This window comes from Rhipicephalus sanguineus, chromosome 2 (assembly GCF_013339695.2).
Source record: "Rhipicephalus sanguineus isolate Rsan-2018 chromosome 2, BIME_Rsan_1.4, whole genome shotgun sequence".
Classification (NCBI taxonomy): Eukaryota; Metazoa; Arthropoda; class Arachnida; order Ixodida; family Ixodidae; genus Rhipicephalus; species Rhipicephalus sanguineus.
The window spans coordinates 86,820,139-86,847,717 of record NC_051177.1 but is presented as its reverse complement, the minus strand read 5'-3'; the positions used below and the strand labels follow the sequence as shown (position 1 = coordinate 86,847,717).

The following is a 27,579-nucleotide window of genomic DNA, read 5'->3' as shown; positions in this document are numbered from 1 at the left end:
TGTGGTGATAATCTATTTCTTTCACTACGTAACGCAAGCAGCAGAACGTCTGGAATATGTTAAGAGTGCCAACTTGCCCCCGATGCTACGTCAATGAAGTTAAAGTGGGGTGTTAATCTAACTTCTTTCACTATAGGTAATGTAAGAATTTCTGGAATACGTTGAAGAGTGCCGATAAATTAACACGAACTTTAGGTACATACCCAACATATCTAAAGAGGCAAACACAGCACATATTCTCGCGATGACCAGTCAACTGTTTCTCGCTGCAGGAATATTATGCGACATAGTGATTCCATTTCATCTGTAATGGTTAAAAAAAAAAAAAAAAGATGAGGGAAGTTTGCACTAAGTCGCGCAAAGCTTGCCATGGAGTAACTGGTCAGTCCTCAAGTGTTTAGGCTAATATAGGTTGCTGCTATGTTGTAACTAGTTGTTGCTAGATTTCGACATGTTGTAAGTAGGTTTCGCTATGTTGCAACTGGGTTTGGTGTTTTGTAAGTAGGTTTTGCTTGAGGATCGATCATCTTCACTGTGCCAAGCTTTGCGCGACTTAGCGCAAACTTTCCGCATTAAAAAGAAAGAAAATGAATCACCGAGACAGTGTCAGTGGCAGACCCGTTTTATATGTACAATACGGATGAATCCAGTAGTGGTCATCTTAGTCCCGTTCGTCGTCTTCATCGCACTACCCACGCAGCACCGGGCATTGTTCTGGAAGATTTTTTAGATGCGAAGTATCTTAAGGCCGAGCTCAATCCGGTGGTGTGCGGCGTGACCACCCTTACTGAGCATGCGCATACCCTCTCCACTTTCCCTCTCCCCTCCCCCTCTCTACTTTCCCTCTCCCCTTTCCCTCTCCACTCTCTCCCCTTCCCCTCTCCCCTCCTCCTCTCCCATACCCCTCTCCCCTCCCCCTTTCCACTCTTCCTCTGAAACGCGGGCTAGACATGCCGAAATTCTCTCCTGCGCAACGCCGTGATGAGGTCGAGCGCATGCGCGTCCCCTCCCCTTCTCTCTCCTCTCCTACGCTGCCCCCCTGTCGACCGCGTTCCCCGCTCGCCCTGTGAGAATTAACGGCCAGGCTAGATGGAAGATACGACGCGCGTAGCGTCCCTCTTCGCGTTCCACGACGCGAGGTCGGTAGCATGCCCAACGAACGCCAACGGAACGCGATCGTGCAAGTGCTCCGGCTTCGCATCGCCTCATGGTCCCCTTTAGCGGGAGATGGTGTAATTTTTTTTTTCTACTCTGTCCCTTTTTTCCAATGTTCGCGCGCTGTGAGTTACGCCGTCATGAAGATCTTGGTCGCCATTAATGGGACACCAAAGAGAAACAATGAATTGGTTCAGATTGATAAAGTGTGCTGGGAGAACTCTTGTGTAGTTTATTTCACCACCATAGGTTTATTATTAGAGGAGAAAACCAAGTTCAAAGTTTCATTTTTAAATTTCGCGCCGAACTTTGTAATTCGTGACGTAAATTATTTCAAAGAGCATTTAACGTATTTTGGCGCCACTGGCTCGACGAAATTTCCACAAACTCGTTATGTCAAGTCTCTGGCCCCCTCAGAGGACAATGTACTTCGATTAAGCCGATTAGGAACTACGCAGGCCCAAGTAGGCGCCGTCAAAAATATGTGACGTCACGGCAAATGGTGCGGGAATTCCAAGGTGGCGTCGCCACCTGTATTTTCTTTTAAGCGTCTTCGCGCAGAAAGCGTGGTGTTTTTGGTATCGTGGAAGACTACTTTACTAATGCGAGAAAAATTGGTTTTGCTCTTTAGTGTCCCTTTAAATGCTTCGACCAATTCTTGTAGAGGCATAGCGTATACCATGCACTAAATGGGCAATGCTAAAGAGACGCGGGAGCTGATGGGCACCTATGTAGTCCTGGCTTTTGCTGTTTTGCTAAGTTTCTTTCTTCCTTCCTCTATTTCTTTCTTCTCTCCTCTCATTTTTTTCTGTCTTTTTTTCTGTTTATTCCTATTTGTTTTTCTCTCGCTGTCAATTTCTTTTTCTTGCTCTTTCTATCTTCCATCCCTCTCGGTAACTCACTCTCACTCTATTTCTTTATCTCTATTTCGTTGATCTTCTCCCTTTCTTCCTCTTTTTGCATTTCTTTCTCCCTGTTTCTCCCTTTCTCATTCTTTCTGTGCTATGCCTTGCTCTCTCCCCTCCTCCTCTCACTCCTTCTCATTATCCCACCTCTCCGCCTCAGGCTCACTTCCATTTCACAGCCCCTTGCTACACTATACTATACGAGGCTATGCTGTGCTCTGCTAGCTGATAGCCGAGTAGTTAGAAGGCCCACCTTTGGATCGAGGGCACGCGGGTTCGAATACCGCCTCGTGAAGAACTTTTTGTCGGCAAGAATTTCTTTCTTTCTTTCTTTCTTTCTTTCTTTCTTTCTTTCTTTCTTTCTTTCTTTCTTTCTTTCTTTCTTTCTTTCTTTCTTTCTTTCTTTCTGTACTCGTTTACTCACCCATCAGAGGTATTACAGACCACGCCGGAGAAATAGGCGCACGTGTTCTGGGAGCAAAGCCGAAGATATGCAAGAGCACGAAGAGAGCGCGTGCCGATTCACGATGACGATAGTTTTGGGTCATGACAGACATTTTACGCCGAGCTAGATGAGCTTCGCTGTTAAATATAGAAAGCTCTGGTGGCCTCAAGCATCATAGGCGTGTACGCATGCCACCTGAGGGTACCTCGGTTGTTGGTGTCCTTGTAAGCGGTTCCTAAGGCGATGGCCCGGTCCGTTCTTCTTCTCCCGCAGAAATCGAGCTTCCTCCTGACTCCCGTGACGAGGCGTGAGGGCGGTTTTGGATCACCGACGGTGTACTATAGCACATAACACGTCTACATAACCACGTATACATACGTATATAGCAGTTGACCACCGTGCACCTCATCTCGATTCGAGTTCTTGTTGCCGATTTGTGTTTCAGAACAACAAGTTGATGCAGTATAAACCCGCTTTACAGCTCGTTGCCGCACACGTTACCTGCGGTCCTACACGTCGTCCAGCGGTGGCCAGCAGTGCAAGGCGCTTTGCCTTCCCGAATGCGTGTAAGTGAATCGTTGAGCGCGTTTAAAGTCTCGAGTTTTCAGGTTTGCATACAATGACGATAGCGGTGTTATGCTGTGAGCGCGGTCTTCATTGACGGGTGCGCATGGTTGTTCAGTCCGGCCACGTGTCTTGGTGGTTTATCGAGTGGTTTTGCGCACGCGAGTGCGTAGCCTAATTAGCGTATATCTTGCGTTCGTTGCGTTACTTAACTGCCAGTGCAGTGACTGACGCCACTGTTTCTGTCGTTGTGGGAGTTTTGAAATTGAGAATTTATGTAAGTGAGAGTGTATGTGTGGTGTATAGGTACCACGATATTCAGGCCCTTTAGATATGCTGTTTCAACCCCCCCCCCCCCCTGAAAATTTTCAATTTTGATTGCGTATATATACACGTCCTACAAACGCACGCACGAACATGCATAAAGTATAGTTAAAACTCCCTCCCCCCCACCCCCCGAAAAAAATTTCTGGCAACGCCCTTGTACGTCGGTCATTAAAAAGATAGAACTATTACTCCGTTTCAACATTTGAATAATCGACACCCCGAAGCCGTGAATCTAGCGGAAGGGTTCGATGGCTGGTAAGCAATAAGAACGGATACTCTTCTAATATTGAGTGATCCTGTAGACGCCAGCACGAATGACAGAAATGGGGGCATTGGCAAACAACTTAATATGCTAGCAGTGAGCCGTGCTTTTTATTTTTTTTCTTTCATGTTAATTACTTAAAACGGACTTAATGTATATGCAGAGCGAACAAAATAGCCAGAGCCGCCTCTACAAGTGCACAACACAAGTTTCAAGGAAGGCTGTTCTCTAAGAGGGTACTGAGGCCCTACATTTCATAAACTGCGAATACCAGTCCGGCTGGAACTCTAGGTGATTGCTCGTGCCTTCGCCCCCTTCTGTGAGAAGAAGCATCGTGCGATACGTGCTCGGGTTTCCTCTTGTTGTAAAACGGGGTAATAATTATACAAGAGAGTTCGAACCACGGGATCATATGTTCTGTTAACCACATTTTTCCTGGAATGTATTTTGCTTTTGTTGCGTTTGCTATCCACTTAGTTATCTTACGTTTCGTCACGGCAAGTGCCGATATATATCATATATCTCTCGCTTTACCACCATCCTGTACACATATCCAGATATAACGCTGACGTTGTGTGCTCTTTTACAGGGAAGTGCGGTACGACCTGACCACCTCCCAGTCGGAGTGGCCGAACTTCCGCCAGCAGGCGTGGGCCATCAAACGGTGGCCGCTTCTAAACAAAAGGATTCAGGACGCTGGCATCCGCTGGCAGGAAGTGCTCAACGCCACCGACGACCGCATCTTCATGGACGAACTGATCGCCTTCAGGTGAGCCGACCGAATGACCCCCGGCTAGAAAGTGAAATAAAGGATTTCTGTAAGTGGTGTTGTATATGTACGGTGTACCGTATTTACTCGAATCTAGGCCGGCCCCGATTCTAAGCCGACCCCCGAAGTTCGCAAGGCCAGAAAAAAAAAAAAACTTTACTCGAATCTAAGCCGCCCCCCCCCCGCCCCCCACTTTCGCACATCGTTTTTTGGAAAAAAAAACATCGGCTTATATTCGAATAAATACGGTATATGTGCGGTGTCTAGGCACCACGATATCCAAGCAGTTCAGACGTGTCGTTATACATGTTGGTAAAGCGACAGATATAGGATAAATATCAGCACGTGTCATGACGAAACGCAAGAAGAACTCATCAGATAGCAAACTCAACAAAAGCACGATAAATTCGATACAAACGGTGATTAACGGAACATATGAAATCGTGGTTTGTACTCGTAGTAAGCGGAGCTGTTTTGCGAAAATTGAACTTTCGTAATGAAAGTGTGGAAGTAAGAAGGTGGACAGTATTACGGCGCTGTATGTGAGTAACGTGATGTTAACATTAAAAGGGGCTCGTGTGAAGTACGCACATCGGTAAGCAGAAGTGAATCGACAGGCTGCTTGGGGCGTGACACGGCGCGTAAAACAAAGCGCAAACAGGACGACACAAGAAAGGGGCAGGAAAAGCGCCCGATAGTGTCTCCATTTTCCATCGATATGCTTAGAAAAGCAGTACGTAGCTTTCCTCATTCAACGTATGCCGTTCTTGATTCAAGACTGGGATACTTACTGCCCGAACATGGCACAACGATACATATGACCTTATGGTTGGCTCCGCTGAATCTGTTGATAGTGTTCATAACCGATGATTGCGAAAAATTCACTTCTGTGGTTTCGCTTACGACAGTGTTTCTTTCCACTCAGTGTATGACTGTGTCGTCACGAAATGACGATGTAACGTAATTTGGTGCATCCAGAATGCCTACCATACTTAGTTATCGTTGTTTTGGTCCGCGTATACCGTACTCAAGAGAAAGTAGGACGCAGTCTGAAATTGTCTGCCCCGCCGCTGTGGTATATAGTGGTTATGGCGCTCGACTGCTGCTCCGGAGGTCGCGGGATCGAATCCCGGCCGCGGCGGCTGCATTTTCGATGGAGGCGAAGATGTTTGAGGCCCGTGTACTTAGATTTGGGTGCGCATTAAAGAACCCCAGGTGATCGAAATTTCCGCAGCCCTCCACTACGGCGTCTTTCATAATCATATCGTGGTTTAGGGGTACTGCAATTGTCTGGAATCTAGATTGTTGCAATCGGACGGTCACGGAATGTGTTCTGCGGTATGTCATGCGTGATGTTTTTCCATAATGTAGTTTTCAATGTCTGTTTGAAGTAGAACTCGTTGTCAAGAAAATATATCCAGCCAAACACGTACGAACACAGGAAACGGTGAAGGAGACAGGAAAGCGGCTAGACTACCAACAACTCTACAGACAGGAAAGCGCCCAGAGTTGGTAGTCTAGTCGCTTTCTTGTCTCCTTCACCGTTTTCTGTGTTCGTCCGTTTTTGGCTGCATATATTTCCTTGAGACTGTTTGAAGTCCAAGAAAAGGGGACTGGGGTAGCCAGTGATTTACAGCTGCTCTATAAACACGTGCTGCCCACCATCAAAGATAACACGAGCTCAAAAGCAACACCTCCTGTTTGGTGTGGCACCAAGAAGTGCTAACTGATGTTGAAGAAAAGGGTACCTACTTCTATAGATGAACAACGCTTCTGTAGTGACATTTGAGCAAGCAGTGACTTTGTGTTTTCTTCGAAAATCACCGCTGACCGCGTTGCGCACAAATACTGCAGGCCAGTGGCGCCATGATTTTGAATCACTTGAGTATAGCTACCCGAAAAAATTACTGATCACCAGCAACATAGATCGATTTCTAAATGTTTGAAATTGTTTGTCTTTTTTTTTATCACAGGAACAATTTCATGAGGGTGCACATATACATTCAGGAAATGAACTACCTCTCTGTTCGCGACCTTCCTGCATACCCCGTAAGTCAGTTGCTCCAAGTTTCGTGAATGCTATAGTAATGTCGAGTCTATAGTTTTATACTGTACAATGTAGTACGGACATTGCGGCACCGCCTGTTATTACATCGTTAAAAGGTCAGCCGTGTGGGAGTGCCTGGCGCAGGAGAAGGAAACTCGTGTGCGAATATCAGTTGAAATAATCGTTATGTTTCAGGAGAAAGGAAGAAAATCCACGTACAGTCTCCCGTGCGAGTTGTCTAAGTGATGCGTAAGCGTAGAGTTTTATTGTTGAATACATCACGTTTGTAGCCTTCCCTAAAACTTTGTTTTCGGGTGGCATCGGCATGGCGTCAACGTCCAAAACTTTCCAAGATTACCGTGACCCCGTCAGGGTAATCTATGACTTGTTCTTTGCTTTGGCCGAGGACGCGCAATCGCAAGGGTGCCTCCGAAGCACTCAACCTTTTCCAGACCGCCTAACAACCCCTCCGAGCCGCCAGTGAATGCAGACATTTAATTTTCATCATCACTTTAGATGGGTTTCCCGCAACCACCCGTACAGAGACGTATAGATTAACAACTTTTTCATCGTATCGTGTGTGTCGGTACTGCAGTGCCTCGATATGAAAGCGTGACCATCGTTGTTGCCTGTAGCAACTGAAGTGTTGCTACAGGCAACACTGCAGTACTTGGATGAAGTACGTGGATGACGGTCCATTTCCCGTCATGGAGGAAGGAAAAAGTTAGGAATGAGCGTTGCGCAATGGGATAGAAAGAAAGAAAAGTAGTAGATCAGGCACGTACATTCCAAGCATCACTCGCGGCCATTTTCGGGGAAGGGCTCCCGAATTTTTCTTTTCTTTACGCAGCGACACTATACAGTGGCTTCGAATACCATCTTTAATTGTAAAGGTGTCGATTGCCCACCTCCCCCCCTGCCATTTGCTGTCGCAGCTACCACAGCTGTTTGCCGACCTGGGCGGCTGCTTGGGCCTCTACATTGGCGTGTCGGCCATCACCATATTCGAGTTCCTGGAGCACGTCGTTCTGCTCGTGATCCACCTGTGCGAGAAGTACTGCGGATGCTGCAAGAAGAAGCGCACATCGCAGCGTCTCAAGGCCGAATGGACGTACCCGCCTCCGGGAGAAGAGAAGGCCGGCGAGTACGGGGCGGGAGGCCAGCAACCGCGCAAGCCGTGGTCCTTCCTGATCCGCAACCGGGAGTACCCCGTGCTGGGCAGGCCTCCGTCGCGCTCGCCCCTCTTTCGCACCGTGTATTCGAGCTCCAGAGATTACGCAGCACCGCCTGCCGGAGCTCCCACAAGAAGGCCGCTTTATCTCGGTTACACTGTTCCGCAGCACGTCGACAACGATGGCGGCTTTTTCGGCAGGCGTTACCAAACGTAAGCAGCAGCGGCACGTTGCTCAGCGGTATTTTGGGCACGAATATATATTGAGTTCTAGTGTTTGCTCTAATTCTGGTCAGATATCGAAGCCCGTTTACTATGTCGACTAAGACAGCTTCCGATATCGAGTCAAATCGAATTGCCAAATATGGTCGAATATTTGAGAAAATGAGCTTCGACTGTCGAACTGAATGCACTTGGAGCGCGTCTCGGTGACTTGACGCCACTTCATGTGAAAATTAATATATGTCATATATGCGCATGCAGGCAACCTTTGCTCTGAGCATCGAACTAGGAAGCTGCTCCTCCTTTATATTGTTTTTACAGTTAACTAGGCCGCAACTTTCTTGGTGAGATGCCGCATTTACGGAGCCATTTTCTTTGCCAGCTTCGACAGAACTGGAGCGAGCCTTAATATCGTTCGCCGTTCGTATTTAGTGTCCATTTAGAAGCCTACGACAAGTACTGGTTCGCCACCTAAGTAGCCCCACTGTTACCTATAGGTTCCTACTTGGACATTATAGCTTTGTCCGGGGTTGCCAGCCCTGAATGCGTCGTTTTGACGGCGAAGCTTGAGCATTTCTCTCATCGGCTATCTCCAACTTATTCTGCCATCTCCGGTCTCTGCCTCGGCTGCAGCAGTGGCGCCGCGAGCAATCGGAGCTGGGTCGGTTGGCGAAGCGGTTTACAACCACGCTCTCCCGTTCGCTTGCCTTTTCACATCGACAGCTGGTGGGCGATGTTCTATTTAAAGGTGAAGTTAGCATTTTCTACGTATCAACGCATAAGTAAGAAATATTCTAGCTCAAGCCAAAGTTGAAGAAGAGTATGAAGTCTGGCGTCACACGTTTCCAATGGATGAACACCATCGCTCCGCGCATCCGTCCCGCTTATCACTAACGTGCTTACAAAGCAAAATTATGTTAGTTATATGGGCATCAATGCTTCGAATGTTTATTAATTCCTTAACATAGGCTTTGTGAGCGTGTGTAAGACACACGCTCACAAACTTCTGAACGTGGGGTCACAGGTTCGAAACGCGGCAGAACGAACAAAATTTATTTCCTTTTATAATTTTATTTCTTTATAGCGACGCGTCTTGCGGGACATATGGATGGATTGGCGGACGGACACACAGGTTTCTCGTAGAGTCGTCATTGACATGCTTACGCACTTCGAAACCGCATAATACTCGATTCTGTTTATGCACAGCCGCAACGAGACTACATCCAAGGTGTGCATGTTGCTGACGCTATAATCTGAGAAGCTACGCAGCAAAACAACAAAGCTTACCTTAATGTCCTCGGCGCAACGAATGGATGTGATAATGAGGACAGTTATTTTAACAAAGCAAACGTCTCCAAAACCTCCTTTCTTGGGTTTTCTAGCTTGGTGCGCCTGCATGCTTGGTCATTTGTAATCTAGGCGGATACAGGATATTTTCTAAAGAGGAATGGAGGGGGTCGGCTTATGAGAGCACATGATAGGTCTTTTCCTTGGGTGTATACACTCAATAACTGAGGGGGAGGCCAATACGTCCGGAAGCCACTTCTGGATTCGCCCGTGTTTCTCACGTATTTAAACAGGAGCCTTCCGAGCTAAGGGGTCCCCTGATGCGTTTCCTTCACCGCAATAGATGTAGTAACGATGTCTTGTTTTTCTTCCTTCTTTTGTCGGTGTCGTAAAGTTGAGCTGTTGCACAAAGTACGATGGTCTAAAAACACGCTGAAGCACCTCCGAGCTCTGCGTACCGCCAGCGGTAACGCCGAGCGAAAACTCAATCGGCGGCAGGCACTTTACAACGAACCTCAAAACAACAACATTTGCGAAACGGAGAAGGAAATATTTGCTTTCTCGCATGTGCACATGCGTTTGCTGATACAAGATGGAAGGAAAAAGCGGAAGGAAGTGGCTCAAGAACTTCTTTCCAGAAGCTCCGGATTCGGAAATGGGCGGCGTCGTCGAAACAGTAGATGACGCTACTTGAAAAAGCGGCAGCAGACGCGATGGAGGGGCTTTAGTTCGAATCACCGGTCGTGCGCTTCGGTAAATTTTTGTTCTGAATCAGTTTATATATATATAAACTGATTCAGAACTATATATATATATATATATATATATATATATATATATATATATATATATATATATATATATATATATATACGGAACATGACGGCGAAAATCCACCGGAAGTGCCAATATAATTGCTATCGCAATAAAAGTTCAGGACCAATTATCACTCACGATAAGGTTCAACTTTTGTCTGACGTCACACCTTGCAGCGATGGAGCTTCTGTGCGCATTTTTCGTCGCACAGGTGTAAGAACCGGCCCAGAACATTTTCCCGCGGTCTGGGTTAAGAAGAGGGGGGGGGGACCTTTTGTCGCGACTGGTGCAAATGATGTCGCCGTTGATGGAAATACGACACTGTCCATTTTTTCGCCAGAGCGCCATTCTGGCCGCGGATCGCGCGTTGCAGCAGCCCATGCAGAACAATGTTTGATGTGGCGTCAGACAACAGTTGAGCCTTATCGTGAGTCAGGCACGTAGCCAGGATTTTTTTTAAGGGGGGGGGGGGGCCAAGGCCTAATTATTCGAAAGAAAGTCTTTTCATGGCAAAAAGAAAAAAAAAGTTGCTCGGGAATATAAAAGGCTGGACGAATTTCGGGAGGGGCCCGGGCCCCCGGGCCCCCCCCCCTTGCCTACGTGCCTGTCGTGAGTGATAAGGGTCTCAACTTTTTCGAGTGCTTTTGACATACATTACGGGGAAGCAAACGAATCAGGGGAACCCTTAGCTCCGAAGGCTGCTATTGAAATACATGAGAACTGACCAAGCAGGCGCAACAAACAGGAAACACTAAGAAAGGACTTATGCAGAGGATTGCTTGATTAAAATAACTGTGTTCATTATCGCTTATATTCGTTACGCCGAGGGCATTCAGGTAATGTTCGTAATTTTACTGCATAGTTGGCTGTTTATAGCATGAGCAACCAGCACACCTCGGAGGTAGTATCCATGGCGCTATATATTAGGGTGTCGGAACGAAATGTTTTTCGTTTCGGTTTTAGTTTCGTTCCACCGCAAAAAGTTCCGTTCCGTTTCTGTTCCGGAACGAAAAAAAAAATGTTCCGTAATGGCTTCGTAACGTTTTTTTTATGGAAAAATTTGAAGCTAAAGTAATCATTAAAAAATTTTTGATTTGTGATGTAGTTATTTGCCTTCCTCCTAACAAAGCGGGACAAGGATAAAACACGTTCTTCAGAGGAGCGGAAGTAACTGTACGATGAATTCTTACCAACTAGCACAAACCAGTATACCCTTCAAAGTCATAGTATTTATTTTTTCCAAATTCAATCACGATTTTTAGTGGGCTCAGTGCTTTGTGTCAAGGGAGTGAGCACGATCTCAGAAGCAGCACGTCACTGAGTGCACTCTGTGATGTGCGAGACCGCTGTTTTGGTAAAAAGATTGCCAGGCCTGCGCGGAATGTGCAGCACAGTCACAGTGAAAGTTGGAAGAGCGGACTTTGTAGAGTCCGTTGTAGAGTCTCTTGGGGCAGCTGATACAAGTACACATGCAGGGTACCCACTACGCCATAAATCATCGTAATTTTTCTGAAGTACCGAAGTTCCCACTATGTCATTTTTCGTGATTCTTTGGAGAATCGTGGTAGCCGCTACACATCTGTAAGGCATTATATGCGCTTTGTGACGTGGCTGATGACGATGAATTATGGCTGAGCACTTTGCAGTGGGTGGGAAGCATTTTAAACCACACACTCTTTGCGGAATTAGCATTGTGTGATGGCTGGTTGTCGTTTTACTCTTCTGCCACGCTGTATTACATATGTTAACACGATTCCTTGCCCGACATGACGCCTGTATAGAGTATTTTTGCGAATGAGTTATAAGCACCAGCGTGGCACTGTGGTGGAAGACTCGACTGCCACGCAGGGGGCGCGGGTTAAAATCCTATCCGATCCTATAAATTTGTTTCTCATTTTATTTTTTCTTACTTCACGCGATAGTGGTCACGAACACGGGCGGCGGCGGACAACTATGGTGCCAAAATCAGCTGTTGTGATCTCATAAGAGCCTTCGCTGTAACAAACTTCAGCGCCGACAATGCCCTCTCTACTTTGGCCTGCGTGACAGGCCCTGAAAAGTCCACTTGCGTTAATATAAACATCTCTGGTTGCCACTGTTTTCGTTTTTCGCACAGTTTCAACATATCTTTGCTTTGGAATTGCTGCCTGAGGTACGCGTTAATACTGTACCCTGACATATGCTCACATTGCATGAGCTCAGTTGTTCCGGACTGCGAAGTTTTCTCGTGAACCGAAAAACGATTGAAAAAATTTCGGTTTCACTCCGGAACGAAATAATAGATAAAGTTTCGGTTACGTTTTCGTTCCGGTCAAAAATATCGTTTTTTTTTTTCGTTTTTCGTTTTCGGTTTTCGTTCCGTTCCGACACTCTGCTATATATAAACCGAGCGCTATGTTTTTAAACTGCGTAAGCATATCTACGCCGACTCAGCGAGAGAACTGTGCCTGTACGTCCGTCCCTGTGTCACCCGAGACGAATCGCCGAAGAAAAGAACTTGCTTCGCTGTGTTGGCTTTCGGCCTTAGGGCTAGGGCCTCACAGTCCGAGGGCGAGCGTCTTACACACTGGGCTAAACACCAACAAGCTTTCGCGATGCCTTCGGAATAGAACAATAGACGGTAAATGACCTGCCATCATGTTGATTCCGCAGTGTTTTAGCAAGTAACTGAACATGGGATAAATGTTCTATAAACATATGGCTGCACATATATCTATGTCGCTCCGTGACTCTCGCCAGAACCTGTCTTTTGGTATCAGGAACAACGAATCGAAGCCAACACCTGTGCATCGCCATAAAAAAGCGAACTCATCCGCCATCTTCGCGGCAACCAGTAATCAGTTATAAAGGTAACACGTAGACTAGCCCAATTTCATTCACACTTTGCGCTGTGGTGTATTCATCGGCCAATGTGGAGGCAAGCGGCACGCGCCTCCAGACAAGTCCGTGGTGCATTTAGCTAAACCACTGCGAGATGACGGCACATTTCGGACCTCCCTTGGCAGCAAACATTGCCCTTTTCCGCCTTCGTACAGAACGAGTTCCTTGTTTTTCAAGCTGCTGGTTTTGACACGCAGCAATGCTCTCTCTTTAAAGCGATGCTGTCTTAGTCTGCCCTGTGCCGTCGTCGTAGCAGTACAAGTAGCAGTAGTAGTAGTAGCAGTAGTAGCAGCAGCAGCGGCAGTAGTAGCAGTAGTAGTAATAGCAGTGGTGGTGGTGGTGGTAGTAGTAGTAGTAGTAGTAGTTGTAGTAGTAGCAATAGTAATAGTAGTAGTAGTAGTAGTAGTAGTAGTAGTAGTAGTAGTAGTAGTAGTAGTAGTAGTAGTAGTAGTAGCTGTTATACGCAGGTCACGTGACCAGAGGCGGGGAATGAATAAATAAATACGATGATGACGATGATGACTTGCTCGTACCGAAAGTCATCATCATTACAGCTTCACTGTCCGATGGCTTTCACGCGTTGAACTGGCTGAACTTTTTTTTCTTTCTTGGTCTTATTTCAGAAACAAGGATTCTGTGCTGGCCAGGGTACGGAGCCATCGAAGCGACGAATCGAGGGAACATATCAGACCCCGTATTCTCTAACATTCCGTCACTCTTTGAACATTAGCCATCATGTAGGACACCCTCACCTCTAGAAACCATTTAGATTAGACGTTAGGGTAGCAGCTTCAAGGCGATAAACAGGTCAGAACTGTCACAGTAAACGTTTTGGTCAGTGAAGATCACATATAGCCTCGCTTTGTTGCATTGTATCGTAGTTTTTCGCTAGCAGTATTTCTTCCGCGTCCTGCTTTACTAAGAATATCAGAGGTCGTGGAAGATGCATCAACTGTTCACCTCTGCCTTGCAATGCAGCATTTGCTTGGGCATGCACTCTCGCAAAATTTTCCGCGCTTTGTGTACTGCTTATCAGGCGTTCTACAGTTCCCGCCGACTGCAGTTGGCACCTGTTACACGGGAAACGCTGTCCTTGGTTTGCGGCTGTGAAGCATGGTCACGTGACATTCAGCTTCGCGAATAAAAATAAAAGTTTGGCTGCTGATCATGAATATACTGGCAAATAAAATGTATTCCCTTTAAAATGAATCATTCCTGTTTGTATCGGCAGACCTCAAGCGTATTACATAAAGTGCGACAGTATTTGGCACAAGTCAAGACTGGTGTCGCGGCTACGGCGCAGTCAACTTTTTGGGCGGTGCGAAAGCCAAGACAATCCGTTGCTTGGTACGTTTAATGCCACCGTCCCCACTATTCTGGACGTTGTCAAATTCCGCCATTGGTCAAATCTGATTGGCCCGGAAAGCTGCAACGGCCTCTCCGATTGGCTTAAAATGCCGCCATTACGAAATTTGCTAAGGTGACAGAAATCGACAGTGCCCAGAATAGCAACACGTGAATTTTCCTTCCTTCATGTTACCGTGTTTGGTTGCGTGATTTGTTTTTCCGGACTGTTTCGCGTATCAGCATCTTTGTCACTGAGCAGATCAGTTGACGCTCGTTTGGGAAGACGTTTCGGCTTTCGTTGGAGACACGCTGCAGTGGCGCAACCAGACTTTTTTTTAATGGGGGGTTGTTCACCCATACTTTATGTATCTTCGTGTGTGCGTTTGTATTTGTGTTTGCATATATACGCAAGCAAAATTGCAAATTTACGGGGGGGGGGAGGGTTGAACACCCCCCCCCCTTGCTACGCCTCTGCCACGCTGCCTTCGTCCGCCAACGTGGCGGACGTTCGTTAGCTTCGTTAACTGATGTATTCAACCTGAGCTTGGAGCAAACGCGGTTAGTGGGATAACTACAGTTAGGCTTTCGGTCTAACTGGATGTAACTACGGTTTACGGGAACTGAGGTTCGTCGTAACTAACGTTAGCGTGCCCCTTGTAACTACAAGTCAGCCGACTGGAGTAACGTACGCCACGTACAGTCTCAGCGAAAAATATTGGCACAAGTGACTGGTTGCCGGAGCGGCAAGATTGCGGCACGCGGCGCTGTTCTTCCCGAGCACGCCGATATCGAGAGTGCCTAGCACATTCCATTTTCCAAACGCAGGGATGGCCGGCAGAAAGCACTCCAACAAACATCTTTTTCGGGGCAACTGCGATATACGGTTGCTCGCAACTCCAGCGAAAAAAAGATATGTGCGTAGAACAAGCGTTTTTTTTTTTTTTCTTTAAGATATGGGCTTTGGGATGCGCCAACAGCAAGATGGGCTGCTTTCCGCCGGTCAGCCCTGCTTTGGAAGCGTGTCGCGATTTTGCGGCTCCGACCATCGGTCACTTGTGCTAATCTTTTTCCGTTGAGACTGTACGCGACGTGACGCAAGTGAAACTACTCCCCAAAGTGATCGACGAGAATAGTGCCTCTGGTTGAAGCCTGAAGCCGTACTGGTACGTATTTATATCTTACCTTGTGTTCAGGCTTCGTCCATACCCAAATGTGCTTACAGTTAGTTGTCCATTATCAAAAACAATTTTGGGTCAGCACTTCCTCAAACTGAACTGACAAAACAACCACCGCTATAGACTTCACTGAGACCGATTGACAACCACTTCGCTTCTTTTGCAGATTTTGAATTTAACGGCGCACTACTCAACTTAAACTTCACTAATGCCATGACCGTGGCTGTTTCGCGAAAAGCGATGCTCAAACCCGGTGATGCCCACAGTCACAACCATAATTGGCAACACAGCACTATACTGCTGTTGCCATACGTAAGGTCCGCGTTTCTTCCCGCCAACCAAACCATTCCCTACATCACACTGTGCCTCGAATTTTTCGCATTTGTGTTCGTCCACCAGCAAGAACAAGCACAACTACAGGACACAACACAACTTCGCTGTTTTCCAACATCTTTACTATCATCCGAACTTCAAGCATAACATCTTCGTTACAAAGCAAGCGCATACAGCAAGCCGCGATAAGGCGAAGAGCTATTTACAGAGCTGATATAAACGTGGCGCGCGCCGATTGGCGCCCGTCGTATCGCTAGGAAGCAGTGCCGTGGTGGGAGCCTTCGTTCAGGAGTTCGTTGACCTGCTGGTCGGAGATTCGGAACGGCAGCGCCAGGTCGGCCACGAGAGAGAAGTGGTCGGACGCGTAGGCCAGGGAGGGCACCCGACCCGGTCCTATCTGGTCCTCGGTGGGCAGGTCCAGTCGGGCCTCGAGCTGGAAGTCCGGCTTGGTGTAGAAGATGTAGTCGATGGTGTGGCACACCTCTCCCTCGCGCCTAATCTTCCACGTCGTGTAAGGCGGCTCCTCTTCGCGGACGCCACCGCTGGCTGGTCTGACGGCGTAGCTACTCTCCAGGGGCAGGTCGCGCTGCGCCATCAGCGTCCGGTAGACGGGCTCGCTCGGCTCGGCGTTGAAGTCGCCGGCGATGATGACGGGCCTGCGGCCGCGGTGGGCCCGGACGAAGTCGAGCAGGTCCTTGCCCTGTTCGTTGCGCAGGCTGGACAGGAGGCCGCCCTGTCGAGCCTTGAGGTGCGTGGTGACGATGCAGAGCTCGGAGTCGTCCAGCTTGCGCCGGAAGATGCACAGTAGCGTCACCTGGTTCGACTGACAGGTGAACACCTCGAGGACGCGCTTCTCGCACCGAACCAGCTCGAACTTTGAGCGGTCGTAGAATATGGCGCAGCCATCCGGACCGTTGTTGCCGCGCACGTAGCAGCAAGGCGAGTCCGGCTTCGGGTAGAAGGTGCCGTCGAAGCCGACGCTGCCCAGGCTGGAGCTGAGGAACTTGTAGTGGTCGACTTCCTGCAGGCAGACCACGTCCGGCTGGTAGCTGAGGATCTCTTCGAGGATGCGCCACCGGCGCTTGCTCCAGTCCAGAGCCGCGTCGGGACAGCATGCGAAACCATCCGCTTGCTCGGCGAGGGCTGCGGCAGGAACAAAATAATTTGCCAAGGTTGATTACTCCGCGTATACTTCTGAATAGTACGAACGAAAGAACAGGAATTGATCAAGGGCTCGTTTTCTTTGTTATAAAACCTAATGAAACCAACGGCCAGTGAAGCCAGTGAGTGTATAGGAGACATTATTTGTAGTCTTAAACTGACGTGTTGTAATTATGATATAAATATAATGAAATTAAAGTGGACGAACAGAAAACTCGCCACCGGTAGAGACCCAACCCACAGCTTTCGGATAACGCGTCCGATTCTACTACCGATTGTGCTACAGCGACGGTCATCCTCCCGTACACTTTATTGGGCATTTCCGTGCATGTAAACATGGAATTGTTAGCCAGCACCGCTCGTAGTCACTGACTGCGAGTGTGGAACAATTTTTTTTTTTTTGCTAGCCGGTGTCGCATAGCAAGTAATCTTTTTAGGAGCTGGCAGCTCACCAATAAACCCTCGCATACTACCTAAAGGATCAAGTCTGCCGGAACGAGACCCTCTCTATGAATGAACCAAAGAATGGGAATTGATCAAGGGCTTGCTTATAACAAAGAAAACAAATAGCAAATGTAACAAAGAAAACGCGAACTAGTGCGAAGACTCGTTATAAATGTAACCGTAGCAAGCAAGAGGTGCCCCCCGTTACACGTTACTTGCGCACATATAGTACGGGAGAGAAGCCTCGGAAAAGAGGGCGCTTGTTGCGCAAAAGGGTAAGAGAAATCCATGCGAAGGCACAGGAGCAAAATTTGCCGTTTACGTGTGCCTTCACGCGCACTTGTCTCGAAGTTCGTAAGAAATGAATGCCGTCGATGACGTATTGCCTCTGCATCGATCCTTAACTACTTCCCACTCTGCAGAACATTTGACATCTATAATGGGCTACTGGGAATTGTTGCATTTGTTAGGCTCCTTCTCATGTGCATGTTTTTCAGTGCTTTCTAGTCATTCCAGAGCACAATTTGACCTCTGTTTGACATCTGTTTCTGTCATCCAAAGACAGCTACAGCTGGGGTGTGAATATCGAGACTACCTACACCTGCAGTCACAGTCTTTATGGTACCAGCTAGTAAAAGTCCGATTCAGACATGCTGCACTGCAGGCGCGAATTCGCCAGCTGACCTTGTGAGAGCAGGTTCCACTGCAGTACCCGAACGGTCTCCGATCCGGGTTGCTCCTGGTAGCATCCCGTGAAGTTACGTTTCAGCTGTGGAGGCAGCGATTGCAGCTCTTGGCGGCAGCGAGCGAGCAGCTCTTCGCGCGTGACAGGGCGCTGTGGTTCCATCTCCAAGTCGCAGTCGGCCTGGTCCTCGTTGGCAATTTTGGGAGCCGATGTGAAACTGCCCATTCTGCGCACACAGAAAGAAGACAACATAAGACGGATGCAGCGAGGTATCGAGTAACCGAAGGTACTATTTAAAGTGGCACCACTGTACGTTATTAAATTAGGACAAAGGGTTTCGCAGGATCAACATAATTAAAATGATAAAGACCTCAATCTCGAGCCCACGCTTCGACAAGAAGACCCGTCTTTTAGAGAGGATGATCAAAACACGCCTCCCCTTGTCGAGAATTTGAGGCTGAGGCTTCTTTTGTTTCTATACACTCCTACAGTTTACCTCTAGTAGTTCGGTACTAAAAAAATTGCTAGAGACCCGATATGCAGCTAGAAAGAAAATAGAATTGCGCTACAGATCGATCAGCAGTTCGCTTATAACTACGTAAGATTTATTTCCATAGGGGGAATGCAACGAGAGATGTTCAGGACATCCTTTACGATCGCCACCTCAAAGCACTTAAAAAGCGGCCTCTGATGTCACTAGCATCAACTCAAGCAGCTTTTGATTACGACTGCATCGAGAACACGGAGTTTAATCTTACACATATGCGCTAGTTCAATCAACGTGTAAGAAAAACGCGGGAAACCTTACACCTATGTACTGAAACAGATGTGACAAGCAGTGGGCCGGAAAGCAACCTATCGTGCTGAAAAGGCTGTATAGATTTTTTTTTTGTTTCTTGGGCTTTTTCTTTACACGCCTTTACAAGGCTGGCAGGGGAGAGCTATACGGTGGGGCAATGCTGACCTATACAGGACGTCAGCATTGCCCATATTGCGCTATCGGCCATTTAGATGCAACATTCAAGTTTATGCAAATCAGCTCTGCGGAAGCCCGCAAGTCGGAGTAATCACGTGAAAAAAAAAAAAAAGTCGTATACCTCGTTCGTAAGCACAGGGCTGTAAAGGAAATTCATTTCCTTTTCAGCTTCGTGGTGCAAACGGGTGGCTGGTACATTTTTCTTTTCCTTTCATCAACATTGAATAAGGTTAGATGTCATTAGCGAGATTTGGCGCGAAGCTCGCTCTAACACGCATACGAACTACTATGATCGAAATACAAGTATTGCGAGACAACAGGCTAGTGACGCACGTTGTCCGCTTTGCAAATGCGTTTTCACGGTTCACTGTTCGTTTATCGCCTGGGACGATGAGTTCTGACCGAAACCAGCAGCGACAGCTGCGGACGGGTCACTGGCTAGCAGTAAAAACATGGAACAGCCTGTGTCAATACACTCGCGATTTTCCAGAAGCGCCGATCCTGTAACGATATCCGCGATGTGAACGGTTCCTGTTTGCTGCGTATTATCAGAGTCATTCAATACTTCTTATGGTCACGAAACTGCTGCGTCAGTTTCATATGGAGCCAGCGGCCGCCGCCAGAGGCGCAGCTGTGCTTGAGAGGCGATGCGAACGCTGCTATCGCTGGGGTTGTGTGGGACAGCCCCAGTGTTTTAGCTTTCTAAACTTCTGCAACGGTCGCTTTGCTTTCGCGCTTTTACTTTTAGCACTCGGCATGCATAAATACATTCCTGAGGGCGCTTTCTGTTTTAAAATGAGCACCCGGGAGGGAAAAAAACGAGCACGAAACATGCAGCTCGCGGTGAAATCAGCCGAAAAAATACAAAAATTCGGCGATTAACGACAGATTAACGACGAAGATATAATTACAAACGCCGTAGCGAGGAACTTCTGAATGATTTTTGCCACCTAGGGTCCCTTTAGATATACTTAATTCTCAGCTCACTGGTGCTGTTCCAATTCGCCCCCATCGAAATGCGGCCGCTGCGGCCTCGCAAGCTCCTTTCGTCTCAACACTACGGGCCAAACAACGAAACGTTCCTTTCCTCAGTAAGGAAGCCTTCATTTTGGTGAGGCCGCCTTATGTCACTCTGAAAGCTTCCTCACTGAGGAGCCCTCGGTGAAGGCTTCCTTGGCACTTCCTCAGCTTAAGGTTGCTTTGGGGCTACCTTCGTGCGCCCTTAGGTCCGCTCCTGGCCCTGAACGAGCGCTTCACCTCACAGCGAGCCCACGTGATGAGCTAGCCCACGTGATGCTTGGTTCCGGGGCAACCCTTCCACCCCACATCTGCGGGGTGACGGGAGCGTGCGTGCACGGTGAAGCACTGATACAGTGGCACTGACAGCGTTTAAAGAGGCGGGCGTTTCAGTGTTGCTAGAACGCACCCCGTTTTGCGCTCGACTACGGTGGCTTTTCACATTTAGTAATCGCAGTTGGAAGAAAGCGTACACGCGTCTCTATATTAACACTTCAATTTGGAAGTGATGTGGTGACCCAACTTTTTTTACAGAATAAACGCTGTGAGCAAAGCTTATATTCGATAATCTCGAACGCAGGAGCGCGGCAACCATTCCTCCCGCGAGGACGGGTGAAGGGAGCTTTCAGAGTACGCTTGCTTCCTCCGTCGGTACTTGGCTGTAAGGAGGCCTCACGTAAGGTGAGGACGCGGTCGAAGGAAAGGAACGTTTCGTTGTTTGGCCCTACGACACTACGATAGGTACAGCTTTTAACATTTCCGTCAAGTTCCCTGCATTCGCAGCAAAGTACCAGTGGTGCCAGTTGTAAACATAGGCAAAAATACGAGCTGGTTCACGCCCATTCGTGTGGCTACGGTGCAGTCTAAACAGGGCGTCGGCGATGCTCGGAGCTCTTCACAGGACGACTTACGTGGTCGTTTGCAGGGTGGTCGCATTGTCGATGAGTGAGATCGAAGTTTGCACTTCGTGAGATACGAAGGAAGTCCTCCAAAAATCCTTGGAACGGCGTCAGCCTTCAGCGTTGGTTTGTCGCGTTTCAGGGACACGGAGTCGCCGTTGATGTTAAAGTCATGCGCAGTGACGATGTCCGAGACGTCGAAGTAGTTCGCACACACACGTGTATACTTCGACTCAAAGTTATAATCGCCACTTTCCCACCGTGGTATGGCCCGCTGCCATTTCTTGCGCTGTTGCTTATCTAATGGTAAAGAAAACAACGACACCTTTTCGATTACCTTGTAGCCGGAACGGCACCCCGGCACGCAACATCTGTTAGGCATCCTAGTCCTGAAACAACGTTTCTGCTAACTTAAACATATCATATCTAGCAGCTTGTCTCGCACTGCGCGAGTATTTCAATACGCGGGCGGCGCAGGCGATCGCCTCTGTGGCGCAGCGGCGGCGCGTTGCGGCATTTTGGAGCAGCGTATGAAGCTCGCCCATAGCGTGACGGCGCAGTTTCGTGACCATAAAGAGAATTGAATGACTCTGGTATTATCTTGACCGATAGAGCCAGAGAGAAAAAGAACGTGACGTGAATGGAAAGTCCTTTTGTTACAGAGCCCTTGTCTATCGTTCCTGTACTTGGCTGCTTGAATTACCGGGATTCTAAAACGGAAAGTGTGTGCATGACGCTGCTATTTCCTACACATCAGTGGGCAGGTGATTGCTGCAAGTCCTGCCTGTGTTTCAGGCTATACTTTGAATGCCTTCGTCACTCAAAGTATAGCCTGAAACGCGCGTGATGTGACGTCACTATGACGTCACATCATGCGACGTCACATGATGCCGTCATCACATGACATCGTCGCTTGCTAAAAGCTGGGCCGATCACGGAGGCAGCGCAAAACAAGCTACGGTGCAGAAAGCTTGCAACGCCTGCGATCCTGGAGGCAGTGCAAAACCACGTTAGGTGTGGAAAGATTTCGGTGGGTGGCGGGGCAGGATCAATACATTTAGTACATCGACTGAGGAAGATGGCTTTCGCCTTCGAGTAGTCTTAGGTGGGCGCATAAAGGACCCTGCGATTTTTGTGTTTGTGCGACCTCTGCGCAAAACTCCTTTACAATGCGATCAAAACCAATGCAATGTAAGCAGTGTTCCTCTTAGAAGGCCTGATTTTGAAATACCAAGCAACTGTGCGGAAAACCCGCAGCCGCACCAAAGTTAAGCTCGGCCGCTTATTTTGGATCATTATCGCTCTCTGACCCCGTTATCCGAGTCGGAGCGTACTCTCCTGGCTTCGAGAATCGCTGACGTCAAGCGCTCATGCGGTATACGGGCAACTGGCCGCAGACCAAAGGTGCGCGATAAGGGCTCGAAAGATGGATCTGATAACTTTTTTTTTTTTTTTCCTTTTCCGGGACCTTATCCTCCATTCTTTCACCACTATATGAAACGTAGCTCTCCTTTGCCAAGTCACGCGCGACCCGGACCGTGTTGCACCACTTGAGATAGGTAGAGTTACTGTATATGCTACCTTTAGGTAGCAGAGTTGCGCATAGATCCGGCTAGCAACCACAGCTGTGTGGTGAAGTCGCACTTTGTTTTTGCAGGCGACATGCCTACCGTGTCGCCGACTAACATGTCAGGCGTGTCGAAGACCGGCGATAAACATTGACTGTCGATGACAAGTGCTATTTCAGTTCACTGCCGCGGCGACGTCGAGAAATAGAACAATTATCCCGAGCGTCAGCTTCTCCGCAATGCATGGTTGCTCGCGGCGTTTGGAAGACAGATGTGCAACTCTGCTACCTAAAGGTAGCATATACAGTAACTCTAGAGATAGGCGCCGCGAAGCCCCCTCTGCCGGCTTCAGCGTGTACATATGCATCGTCCTCCGGGATTGTCGTGTGCAATCGAACCTGAACAACGGAAATCACTCTCGAAAACGCCTAGCTTACTGTCCGGCACTCGCTTAACGCAAGTCTAAACAAACTGAACATGGAATCAAATCAAATCAAACTCTATTTCATCTCAAAAAGATAAAGGTGGTGGCGGGGAAAAGCTGCTGTATTGCAGCGTGACCAAGCCCGGTCCCCTGTGGGACAATTTGACCGTGAGCAGCACTGGCATATATATGTTCGTGGTAGCGTGACACGAAACTAGCAACTGAATAAGGATTCACGGGTAGTAATTAAGGTCATTTTCAGAATACTATCGGAAGAAACGCAATAGGGACAAATTCAGATGTACACAAAATTTCACAAATAAACTAGTGCAATAGAAATAGTAAACAAAGAAAACGAAATGAAACGTCAAGATCAGTCAGTCTGGATATGTATGGGCGTATAAATACATAGGCGGCGATGGGATGACAAGTGCAGAGGAGCAGCTATAGGAGTACACAAGCTGGCGAATCGAGAACGCCGGCTTGGGTATATCGAATAACGGCATATAACGAACTGTACTACGACATTTATGCATAAGCGTTCTCTGCACTTCACCGAAATAAGGCAATGCACAGCTGCTTGAACTACCGTCGCCGAGTTATGTAAGGTACGTAAGTGTACACTACACTTAAAACTGAGTTGGCAGTGTTTTTCATTCTGCCGACACGCACGGAAATTCCCGGCAAGCTTTTTCTTGCGTGCTCGCAGAAAGAGTGTTCCTAGTAATCTAACACTTTAAATGTTGTAGCTTATATAAGTAAAAATTATTAATAAAAGAAAGCCACGCGTATTTCCAAATCGGGTTATAAGGCTATGGTTTCAGCATGTTCCTGACTACTTTTCTCACTTGAGCAAGTCAACGCTTCAAGAACGAAATGACGCTTCAAGAACGAAACGAATCGCTAATCCTATCGTCACTATCGCCCTGTTTAATTAACGATATATTGATTTTTAGAGACACTAGAGAGCACGACGTTCGTTCGATACAAATAACTACAACACTTAGGCTACAGACGCGCGAGACAAAGAATGCGCGCGACAAATAAACAAATACGACCATCCGTAAGTGTCACAATAAGAAATTGAGCAGCATGTAATATCTTTTTCATGTGCTGGAAGGCCATAACAGATTAGTCGGCCATAATCTCTGGCATGTTCCTATTTATTTATTTATTTATTTATTTATTTCATCATAACTACCCAAGGCCACAGCTAACACCCTGCTACTGCCACTATGTTTATGTAGCTCAGTGACGTCGACTGACAAACAAGCCAGCAACGTGCAGGAAACGGAAGAAACCACAGAGAGCAATGAAAACCGTGCTAAAGTACTGCGTCATTGTCCCTGTGACTCAGCACTTGGCAGCGACAACAACGTTGGAACGTAATGGGGCTCTGTAGGATAACCGCGACACGGCACTAGTATATGTATATATCTTTCTTTTTCTTCCAAAATTCACCTCTCTCAGAAAATATGACGGCAGGCTTGTCTAATGAGGGACACGAGGAGGAAAGAAGAGAAGAGAGGGAGGGAAAGGGGAACTGTATAGGTTTAAAGGTCTTGCTCGCGATATTAATTGCTACGAAGATGCGGAAACCACATTGCGTCATGGGCTCGGCCGTGCGACACGTCAGCGTTGATAAGCCGCGATAACAGCTGCCTATCTCTACGCATCCCGGCCATATACTCCTCTAACGATGTAAGACTCAAAGGCCGAAGGGAAGGGAGATAGCGAGTGTTGCTATAGCCCGACGAGAAGCCGTGCACAATCTCCAGAGCCGTGAGTTGGCAGAGTAACCTTATACAGAGGAGCACGAGAATCGGAGGATAACCGCGGGGGAAAAAAAAAAGAATAAAAAGAAGAGAAGCAAAAGATAGCCGCTGTGAACGACTTTGCCCGCTCAGCAAGATAAGCAAGTTCCCCCGTCATCTCTTTCTCGAACGCTGCAAGTCACACGACAGGATGTTGAAATGAGAGGCTACTGAGGGCAGAGTACAAGGGGGCCGTATAGTATACGTGTCTAGTCCCACTTAGATCGAGAACCTTCGGCCATTATCGAGTTGCAGCGATTGCGCAGTTCAGTTTTTTTCTTTCCCACCTGTATACAAGGCAGATACAAATTTGTGATAAAGGACTTCCCGCTCAACGACCAATGGGGGAAAGGTACGCTATAATTCTTACACGTAGTTAGGTTGTTTGCATCGAAATGTATACGCCGTAAAGTTAGAATGAAAATGTCAAAATGAAACGACGTTTGTAAGTGTACTAAGAAAAATTAGCCCGACATTACAGAAGTGTGACGAAATACACGCTGATATTGTTTCGGGTCCCTCATCACGTATTTATCTGCCTCCAGAAAGAGAAAAAAGATCGCGTAGTCACGGTCATTCGATAACGGCTCAAGGTTCTCAATGATAGCCATGGCGACAGAACAGCAGCAGTCAGATAAACCATCGAATAAACAATGCGCCCTACAAACCGCATGTCGAATGACCAATTGAGTACACGAGAACCCGTAACAAACTTGTATTCATATAAAAATCATAAGAGATTACTGTAACATATGTTGAGGCGAAACCTTTAGATCACACGATGCTGTCATGTCGCAAGTGTTTCCTCCTCCCATTTCCGTTTAGGTGACTGATCCCTACCCGAATTTCCATTGAGTGGTGGAACATGTCAGTATGAAAGCATGGCTTCAAAAGCAGCACAGTCAAGATTTAAGGGGGGATACAAAGCAGAGCAATTTTGATGAAACATGACAGGTACCTAATCGTCATCCATACATAACGTCAAATGAGGGCATGAAATGACAACGAAGAATATTAACAGAGTTCAGAAAGGCCAGTTTCTATCGCGTCGATACAGGAAGAGCGGCGCGCAGGGCGAAATCGAGTCAATGTTGTAACTAATGCAATTCACGTCTCGCGAGTGCATAGCAAACAGTCGAAAGCCTACCTTGGCGCCATGCGTAGGGCCGCTCCCAGTTGCAGAATCTGACGCATCGTTCCCATTCGAGTCGTAACAACCGAAGCAATTAAAAAGCGCGCCGTCACCTGCGCGATGTCTATATCGACAAGTTGTACTGTCAAACGACGGCCTGTCTCTTCAAGCCACTCACAAGATTTCTCTGGCAGGAGTCGTACGCAAACGCACGACGAAGTCGAACTGCAGAAGCTCAGAAATCGCGACTTCGGAGCAACGTAGTGCGGCTTATTTTAGACTCGAGAAAGCGTCCGCTATTTCTAGCGGTAGCCGCCTTTCGGAGGCAACGGACAAAAAGAAAACAAGAAGCGAAACATAACAGAGCGAGAGGGAGAGAGAGAGGTTGGCAACACGAACGCTGCAAGCCAGCTGTGCGGTAAGCCAGCTACAGCGCATGCAAATGCGCGAAAGTGTTACAGGGTCGCGAAGGCTATAAGGAAATTAATGTAGCTGAGCAGTACAGCGACGGAAGCAGTACACGAGGGCTGCTCGGAGGTTCGCGACACTGCAGTGCCGCTCCTCAAGATTTGAAGGAAGCGTTTGCACCGTGGCAGCGAGTTCGTTGACCATTCTAATTAGCATAATGAAGTCGTCGTTATTGTGTTGCAGGCTTTTGACGTATTCTGACGCGTTGTACACTGATGTTAGTCACTCTGCGTGCAGTTATTCTCTCCTTCTCTTATACAGGGTGTTTGAAATATCACGCAGCACGGTTTTAAAAAGAGGAACGTCGTTGCGCGAAGCACACCTAGTGCATATTGCTCCCAGTATACTGTAGTAGCCACTGCTAACTTTTTGTTAATGTGGTTTCGTTAATTAGTCCTAATTATGTTTTTAACTCGACTAATACTCACCTAATCATTAAAATCGTAAAATGTCAATGGGGTATATGTAGGCATGTTCAAATGGCATCTAGCTGCGCTATTTTCAACAACGTACTAATTGAGTGCTCGCTCTTTCTTTTTCCTTTTTTTTGCTAATAAGGAAAGCCCGCGAAATTTGAAAAAGCACACGTGACTAGGCTGCACCGCACATCAGGAAGCAGTGCCCTCAAACAGGATCACTGTGAGGTAGCAAGTCAAGACTACGCTTCCACCTTTTGCAGCTGAAAGCGTAGTCGCGTGTTATTTTTCATATTTCGCATACTTTCTTTATCGGCCAGGAAAAATGAGCACGTAAATAGTACGTTGATGAAAATAGCGCAGTTAGATGTCATTTGAGCATACCTACATATGCCTCATTGAGATTGTAAATGATTAGGTGAGTACTTGTCGAGTGTATGCAGTGAAACCTCGGTGATACGATCACAGCTCATACGAATTTCGGGGTGATACGAATTTTTCGTTGGTCGCGGCCAAGGCCCATTGCCTGCAATGTAATGGAGTACGGTTGCTGCGAACCGATTTTTACCCAGCGACGTTTGATACGAACGCACGCTACCGCCCAGGCACGAAGAGGTGCTGTCCGCGCTGTCGCGGAAGACGCACAAAGCACGTGCGAGAGCGGGAACGCAAGCGTAGGCATGCGCGCCGCACCGCAAAATCGTCAGAATTATGGTGTAAGAAAAACACTTTTCTAAAGGTGGACGAGAACCGAAGGAAGGCGAGGACGGTATTGGCAAAGGAGTCAGGCCTTACAACGTCAACCTGCGTGACCGCTGAGGTCGCACTTGTGCGGGCACGGTCGTAAATCTCCCAAAAAACATCCTCAAC

The 27,579-nt window shown here is 47.6% G+C and overlaps 2 protein-coding genes across 5 annotated transcripts in view; one reads left to right on the top strand and one right to left on the bottom strand.

The window, feature by feature from the left end:
• The window catches only part of LOC119381724 (acid-sensing ion channel 4-A), an 88,106-nt gene extending 73,006 nt beyond the window's left edge, over nt 1-15,100 (top strand). The window contains exons 6-10 of the mRNA XM_049412876.1: nt 2,987-3,071; nt 4,248-4,427; nt 6,401-6,476; nt 7,410-7,858; nt 13,474-15,100. Coding sequence (XP_049268833.1) covers nt 2,987-3,071; nt 4,248-4,427; nt 6,401-6,476; nt 7,410-7,858; nt 13,474-13,555 — 872 coding nt within the window. The 3' untranslated portion in view covers nt 13,556-15,100. The remainder of the gene's footprint in view (nt 1-2,986; nt 3,072-4,247; nt 4,428-6,400; nt 6,477-7,409; nt 7,859-13,473) is intronic.
• Nucleotides 15,101-15,805: 705 nt separating this feature from the next.
• LOC119383299 (nocturnin) overlaps nt 15,806-27,579 on the bottom strand; it is a 55,084-nt gene continuing 43,310 nt past the window's right edge. For 3 of the 4 annotated variants that reach the window (XM_037651367.1, XM_037651369.2, XM_037651372.1), the window contains exons 2-3: nt 17,995-18,221; nt 15,806-16,848 (exon numbers count right to left, since the gene is read on the bottom strand). In XM_037651367.1, coding sequence (XP_037507295.1) covers nt 15,959-16,848; nt 17,995-18,221 — 1,117 coding nt within the window. In that variant the 3' untranslated portion in view covers nt 15,806-15,958. Of the gene's footprint in view, nt 16,849-17,994; nt 18,222-25,840; nt 25,903-27,579 lie in introns of those variants that run through there. The other variant, XM_037651371.1, reaches the window with a different exon arrangement.